Raw genomic sequence first — 8,392 nt, forward strand, 5'->3', positions numbered from 1 at the left:
ATGAGTTTACTCTTCAAAAACGTTCCGTTTAAAATTCAGTTTTTAATTTAATTTATCTTAAATATTTGTATAAAGTATACGCAACTAAGCATGATGGACATGAAATAATCTTCTATTTCCTGAGCCTACCAGTGGCCGAATGGATGGAAATACTGAACAATGGTAGTTTGTTCAGGGTTCGCGCCTGACCAACGGAATGCATTAAGTGAAATTTTAACACCTAAACAAGAGCCAGTTTTCCATACAAAGTCCTTCTGGGAAACCCCCCTTGGCAGATCACTCATGTGTTACATTAATCCTTTTCTTGCCTGTAATTAAAGAATATAAAACTTGCAGTTTTTAATAATATTCTTTCATGATTTATTTAAATGCTAAATTTTCTCATATTGTTACACAATAATTGAAAGGCTAAACAACTTAGAAATAACCGTAAAGTTACATATCAGGTTGTTCCAAAGGAGGATCTGTACATAACTTTTGAAATTTTATTCAAATTAATAGAACAATTATTGGATCGTGTAATAATTTCTTAAGATAGAGGAAACAGTTGTTTATTATATATAATATTTTCTGATATATTCAATTATTAATATTATCAATGAAGTACCATAACCGACTGCTAAAAGTACAAACAAGCTTAACAAATCTTTCAAAGAAAATGGTCGAAAATTATTTTTTATATCCATTTCAAGACTCATCTGTTCAAATTCCTCTATGCGAAATTTGTCAAGTAGCCCAGTTTCTAATGCTCTTGTTATTCTGAAAATGAAAAATAATTCATTACAAAAAATATTAATATATAGCCTATAATAACGAGCAATTAGTCTATTTATCGTAACATCATCAAAATGTCAAGCTGCAATTTTGAATCATCTTTTAATTTAAAAAACACGTGACTATCTGGTCCCGATTTCAGTTTTCCAAATCGGGCCTCGATTTTCAGTCTTTATATCTAATCTCTATGTCAGTTTTCTATATCCGGTCTCGATTATAAATTACAATACTTTAGGAAATTACAGGATAATCCAAAAATAACAAAAGATAATTAATGAATTAATACATATTAATACATTTAATATACGATAATGTAATACAAATTATTATATATGATTACAGTATTGATTTATATACATAATACATACATCATTTATATACGTAAATTATAATACATTAAATTATTAATGTTGGCTACATTCTGGTCATCAATAAACTATAAACAACGATCACAATACGAGAATATTTTACATCCATAGAAAAAAAATAATGATAATTAATACTTGCATTTCATTGATACTTTCTTTCGCGGGTAACCTCTTCCTTAATGGAATTGCTACGTTGAATGTAGCAAAAGAATCTTTTGAAATTAAATATCGATGCTTTCCGTATCTTCTTTGATACATTCGAATGAAATCACTCGAAGAAATAAAAGCAAATTTCTCATTTAAACAATTTTCCATAGCATCTTTATGGTTAAAATATAGCCTGTCTGGGTTTTTCTTTAGGTAGTCTCCAAAAAATTTAATTTTCTTTTCAGTTCCTTTCTTCATTTAAAGCATTCAAGATTATTAAATTTCATATCAGATTTATTTATATCCATTATTACGATATACTTACCATTAAATATGTATTTATAATAGATGAGTTCATTACTCCACAAGAATATTCTCCATTTTGAATAGAATTTATCAGTTCCTCAAAGGTTGTTGGAACATTTTCAATTGGAGGATTCGTCATTAAAGAAAATAGAAGTCCACTGTAGGCAGATCCCAATACTATTATTATCAGTAACCAAATGCTGATGACAAATCTTATTGGAATATTTTTGACTTTTTCAATATCCCCACCTGAAAAAAATATCATGGTAAAATTAAACTAAAATTTTTTAAACCGAACTTCTAAATGAATGTGTTGAAGAAAGTAATTAAACAAGAAGTGATTAATTCTACAACGTGTATTTAATATAATAATAAATAATTATATTAAAATGGTACGTTCCTTGATTTGTGATAGTCTGTAATAGGAACCAGTAAACATCTTGCACCGGCCAGAACGTTTTATTTTCGTGAAAAAATTGTTGCATTTTTCCAATTCCGTATAGATAGAAACCGACTAAAATCATGGTAACTATGATACTTATCCATATCTGTAATAAGAATTATCATGTTCTGATTATTTTTATTAAACTATGGCATTATAATTACTGTAAAATATAAGTAGTTTAAGTACAGTATATAATACGTTCTTAATGGCACAATTAATACTCGTACTGTATAATAGGAAGATGATTGGGTAATAATCGAAAATCTTACGTGAATAGAAAAAGGTATAGCAAGTATGGAATATCTGGGAAGAGCATCAGGTGCAGAAATAATGAATCTAACGTGATCGACATCGAAAGGTATTGTGAAATCTATTGCTTTAACTCTTTCGTATGATATATAAAATCGTGGCAATCCCATGTCTGCTTCCTGAAATTAAATAATAAATATTTCATTTACAAAATACAATGGAAACTCCAATATCCGAATTTATTGGGGTCAGGAGTCCAGAAACTCGTTTGATTTTGTGTTTTGGGTAGAATAAACACTGTTCCTTTAAAGATTCATAAGCAATAATATAATTCAATTACTGTATTCAATCCTAAATAATTTACTCAGAACTTAATATTACGTATATATGACCTAGTTTCGCGGCGCTACAGTCGACAGATAAAGCAGTTTCATACAGACTTTGGTCTGTGTGTAGTATTTTCTGCAGTATATACAATGCTACATGTTTCATTTTTTAAATTTGAAAACCGTTTCGGACAATCGAGTTTCTACTGTATAGATTGACGTAGAACATTTTTATATTGCTTACTTTTCTATGTAGTTTTCCAACTACTCCTATCCAAGATCCATTTTGAAGTTGAGTTCCCCAAACAGTTTCGACAGGTTGAAGTATTTCAAACCTACAGAATAATTAAAATCCATTATGCAGATTACATTTAATTTATTCCAAGTATAAGATTCCTTTACTGTATTTCATTTCGTTTATGTTTTAATTTCCTTCCCGCGAATAGAGGACAACTCAGCACACGGAAATTTAAATATTTTGAAATATTAACATCCTCAATGGCTTAAACTTTTCTTGGATTCTTTATTTGTTTACGTTTTTAATAATACTTGCACAATTACGTTTTAAATCTCAAAATTCGTTCAGGAGATATTAAGGGAGTGAAGAAATACCATTCCCTTATATCCCGAACAAATGCTCAGATTTTCCTGAAAATTTCAACAAATGTTTTCCCCTAATACTCAAACCTCCCTGCAAAATTTCCGAAATTTTCCTCAAAACGCACAACAGATATTAAGCTTGAAATTTGGCGAACAAAATTGTGCTCCCCACACACTAATATCCATAAATACAGAGAAAAAACCTCAAATTTTTGCATTTCTCGATGTTTCAAGGTGTACTAAGTCCAGAAATGTAAAAACCGGGGGGTCATTTTTTTGCTGGATTGCCTTACTCTCCCTCTGTTGTAACGGCCGGGAAAGTAACAGGCTAAGAAACTGCAATTACATTTAGTATTAACGTTTACTTGAATTTGTTCCGTTTTCAAAACTGAAAAACTTTAAATACCTTCCACTTATTATTTACAATATACCAATAGTAACTGTAACTTATAAAAATTACAGTACCTGTTAATTTACTGATTATTTTTTGGTTATTTTATCTTATATATAAAATTCTCGTGTCACAATGTTAGTTACCTTACTCCTCCGAAACGGCTTTACCGAATTTTACCAAATTTTATATGCATATTCAGTAGGTCTGAGAATCGGCTACTATCTATTTTTCATACCCCTACACCATTTCCCCCCTTTCAAAAATATATTTATATATGGATTAAGGCTTTTATGTTCAACAGATGGCGCTAACTTCCGACGACCTAAGTTTGCTTTTCTGTGAGGCATTATGCTTTTCTGTGAGAATGGACTGAAGCAGATCATTTTCTATCTATCGATATAAATAAAATATAACGTTCGTTTGTTCCTACCGATTCCTTTGAAATTTTGACACAACGTTGCATTCGAATACGCACGTGTTTTTATATAATATACATGTCGAAATTCCCCCCACTGGGGGGAGATGGACGGGATTAAAGCTTACGGTGAAGAACTGGGCTTCTATTATACTATTTTACATGCGGTTTTTTGCGTTTTTAATTGCGTTTTAATAGGTTACGTCAACAGAATATACACTAAAAAGGGATTTTTCGATATTCCCCAGCGGGAAAAGTGACGGGATTAAGGCTTACTGTGAAGAACTCGGCTTTTATTATACTATTTTAGATGCGTTTTTGATTGCGTTTTAATAGGGTACATCAAGAGAATGTACACTAAGAAGGGATTTTTTGAAATTCCCCCCACGGGGGAAGTGTTATACATTTATAATAGATACATTTTGAGCCACAACAACGCGTGGCCGGGTCAGCTAGAAATTACCTAAAAATAATTTATATGGCAAAACAACGTTTGCCGGGTCAGCTAGTTAATAAAATAAAATCTAAACTCAAATTCTATACTTGCCAGAGGTGTAATATTCCTATAGTGATTGTAACAAGCTGTTATAGTGAGTGTAAAATTAATTAAAATTTAGTCGTCACAATCCCTTGAATTACTTTATAAGTTTTTATATATACTGTATACGTATAACGAATACATCTAATCTGATAATTATTTCAAATACCAAACGAACAACCGGAACTTATTCTAAAATTAAACTTAATTAATTTATTTATAATTTTTATATATAACAAGAGATGGCGCTCTGAAGTTCTGCCTTCTGCCAAATTGCTTAGTAGTTATTTAGCTTTGTAACACGATAAACAATCCACGATAAATATTCGTTTGATAATTGAATTTCTTTATAGTTTATACTTTTTATAATTTCTATCAACCAGTTAGAATATACTACATAGAGTTGCTGCAGCGACTCTATGTTTTATAATAATCGAATACTCGTCGGCCATTTTCTTTTTAGTCAAAGGAGAGTGGCATTTGTGTTGTGAAAAGGCAACGAGCTGGAATATTCTAACTCATCGATAGTATTCGATAGAACGCTGTAATCATGGTCACAGTTACAGTATATAGTATATTTTGGCTCGTTGATTTCTATGCTAAAAATTAAATTGATCATATTATAAAATTTCAGATTGAATTTAAAGACAATCTTCAACTTTCGGATATTCAATTTTTGTTCTTTCATACTGTGACATGAAAAAACTTTGATAACAAAGAATTTATTTTCAAACCATAGCCACAGTTTCGTACATTTTCGGCTGATGAACAAAATTTTCGACCTAATGCTTTATGCCTATTCTCTTTACTGATACCAAGATCACTTGTAGAAATAACTTTTATTGGCTGTTTTCTACTCACTGTGTAATATTAATTTTTAAAATAAACACAATTAGGCGATAGTAACATCATCTTTTCCATTTTAAATGCTTCGCTATCTACATAAGCCCCGTTGCATAGAAATTACAAGTTGCAAGATTTACAGTATACTTTTAGCTTGCAATTTGTTATTAAATGCATTTCGCTTGTAATTTGTAACTTGTAGAGCTTGTTTAACAATTTAAACGTTTTATGTAACGGGGCTAGAACGTATAGACTTGCAATTTTGCCGTCGACTTTCATACATATTCTTAAATTTTGTCCGAAAGATGAAGGATGCCTGTATTTTCTAAAGTTACCAAAGTACTTTAAGAATGTGGCTGTTTAATAATACTTACGTAAAGTTTCCTAAATATTGTAAAATGAATTTTAGTAATTTTATATCTCTTCCTCTAAAACTGCTTTTATTTTCTGGATTCTGTTCTAGAAATTCTGGAAGCTGTAAATAAATTGTAAACATAAAGTAGAAACTATTAACATAATATATGAAGATGGAAGTTCTTGAATGTTTATCGTCACACTGGGAAATTTTGGAATGGATGTATGACCTCAAATGTGGTTTTGTTTCTTAATTTTTTCAATTGTATTTAAATGAATTGTTTTACTTAACATTCGAGAATGTTTAGGGATCGTCCATAAATTACATAACGTAGATATTGGGGTTGAGAGGTAATGGTCACGATTCGTTCTAAAGGAGTGAGGATGTTTGCTAAGATATTACGTAATGCTAGGATCTTTAAATTAAACGTGTATGAATCAAGCTATAGGTACTTTGTACTTTAAACACGTAATTTATAAGATAATATAACGTTCAGTACTTTATGATGTGTAATACTTCTCAGTACAAATAAAAGGGTTGATCAAGGATACGAGTTGCGTAATTTTGCGGGTTAATATAAGCGACAGCTGTTGAGATAGTGCTGAAAAGTAAAAAATACGTAATTTATAGACGATTGTTATCTGTACCTCATAACTTTTTAGGAGTTATACATATACATATGTAAAAAATTTAATCGATTTGGATAAGATCGAACCTGAATCTCTCAATTTGATCTTGAGAATCCTTCACTGAATAATGTATCTTATCGATTATGAGGGAAGGTATGATCTACATACTGTATTTTCTTCGTAAGAGAAAGAGAAAAGAAATTTTAAAACGTATAAGATTAACAAAAACAAGATAACAATTAAGGAAAAACATGAGATCTCTCTATTTTCTCCCCAAATCCGCATCTGGGATGCGGATCAAATTTAAATCTAGATTCTCCACAATAATCCCAAATATATAATATAGCTGCTCCTAAATACAATGTAGTGTTTATATTTCTTTTTGTAATATTAGCCGACTAGTGGCCTAATGGACAAAATTACTAAACACTACTGGTTGGTCGCTGGTTTCCTTCTCGCCAACGAGCCAGCAGCGTAGAATTTTATGGATTTTTTCATCTGTCTAATACCTAAATAGAGACTATCTGTCCAGGAGATGCTTCACAGAAAGTTTTCCCGTGAAGCATTCCCTTTCGTCCATGTGTTGCATTGCCTTATCTATCGATCCTACTTTCCTTCCTATAACTTTATTGTCTCTGGTGGAGAATAATATTATTCATAAAAATATAATTATTTTCACTTTTAATCATTTCTATAATACCTTTGAATTATTTTATTTTATAAATACAGGATGGCCCAAAATAAACCAAATTTATTAAAACCAGATGAGACGAGTCTTACTCAAATATTATTCAAATCAGCATTTGAAGCTTTATATAATTTATAGTGTTCAATTGTGTTCAACATGTTCTCTCTGAAGTTCAATGATCTCTGTTTCATAGAAAGCATGGAAGACGTCATCCAGATTTATATCCTTGATACTTGTTTTCAGAAAGATAATTCGAAAAAAGCGTGTATCATGGATCCACTACCGTCGTTTGTCTTCCATTGAGATACAACATACCATGTTCCAGTATCTCTTGAACATCTCTATAAGTGCCACTTTTTACAAACCAACTGAAAGACTTCAGAGGAACTAAAAGAATTCATTTATTGGGTTGAAATCTTCGCTGTTTCAAGCGATGTTCTTCAAATCAAGATGTCCAACTTTAATGTAAAACTGAGAAAAAATGAAATTTTAAGTTAGACATGTTATACGTATTGCAGATGGGTTCAAATGCTAATTTGAATAGCGTTTGAGTGAAATTTGTATATCTCATTGCTTACTTGTAATACGCCACTAAGTTCAATGGTATTTTAAGCCAGCCTATCTAATAATAGGGATTAACGTTTTACCTCTACAGCAGCTATTTTCATTTTTCCGAATTTTATTCCATTACAACAAAGTACTTCTCTTCTATAAAACTCGGATATAATTGAACAAGAAAGCCTCCTAATTTAAAACACAGGACGTTCTGTATTTATCTGTTTTTTAACTCGCACGAAAGTAAACAAGTTATTTCGCAAGCAAACATTTAGCTAATTAAAATCAATAATATAATTTAAGTTTTAACATCTATATCATTATCGGATAGCATTATATCAATTTTTGTAGTCAATAAGAAGATTATAGTGCTGCATAATAACTTTCAAACTAATTAAAATTAACGTATTCAAAGTAATAAATATTTTACTGGATTATAAACGGTAGCTCAAAAAGTCTGTTGATTCCATTTTTGTGTGCTTTTCAGTAATTTTGCAAGAATGGCAGTAATTTGTCAGTGAAGTGTGATACAATTTCATAGGATGCGTAGGAGAAGGGTGACGTTTATTCAATCAAATTAGTGGTTGATCTCCTTCTAGATAAGAAAACCACTAAACACTGATTGTAGGTTTGCACGTCGTCAACCGGCTGGCCATGTGGAGAATTATATTTGACACAATTCCAATGTTACATACATAACAGTCGAGAAAGCGATGTGCTTCATTAATTGTTAATAATAATAATACTGTAATAATATTTA

The 8,392-nt window shown here is 30.7% G+C and overlaps 1 protein-coding gene across 1 annotated transcript; it reads right to left on the minus strand.

Annotated features, from left to right (window-relative positions):
• Positions 1 to 726: 726 nt before the first annotated feature.
• LOC136979495 (glutamate receptor U1-like) lies at positions 727 to 7,745 on the minus strand. The gene is made up of 8 exons (XM_067275502.1): positions 7,725 to 7,745; positions 5,780 to 5,880; positions 2,860 to 2,950; positions 2,310 to 2,468; positions 2,134 to 2,143; positions 1,615 to 1,844; positions 1,278 to 1,541; positions 727 to 759 (listed from the first exon to the last, which is right to left on the minus strand). The coding sequence occupies exons 1-8, from the start codon at positions 7,743 to 7,745 to the stop codon at positions 727 to 729; spliced, it is 909 nt and encodes a 302-aa protein (XP_067131603.1).
• Between the last annotated feature and the right edge of the window lie 647 nt (positions 7,746 to 8,392).

Source organism: Centruroides vittatus, unplaced genomic scaffold, assembly GCF_030686945.1.
Source record: "Centruroides vittatus isolate TY-2023 unplaced genomic scaffold, ASM3068694v2 contig_628, whole genome shotgun sequence".
Taxonomy (NCBI): domain Eukaryota; kingdom Metazoa; phylum Arthropoda; class Arachnida; order Scorpiones; family Buthidae; genus Centruroides; species Centruroides vittatus.

Coding starts and splice junctions, on each gene's coding strand:
- LOC136979495 (XM_067275502.1), bottom strand. CDS start 7,745: ATGAAAATAGCTGCTGTAGAG. Junction 2,951..5,779: donor CAATATTTAGGAAACTTTAC/GTAAGTATTATT, acceptor ATTATTCTGTAG/GTTTGAAATACTTCAACCTG. Junction 2,469..2,859: donor TTGGAAAACTACATAGAAAA/GTAAGCAATATA, acceptor ATTTAATTTCAG/GAAGCAGACATGGGATTGCC.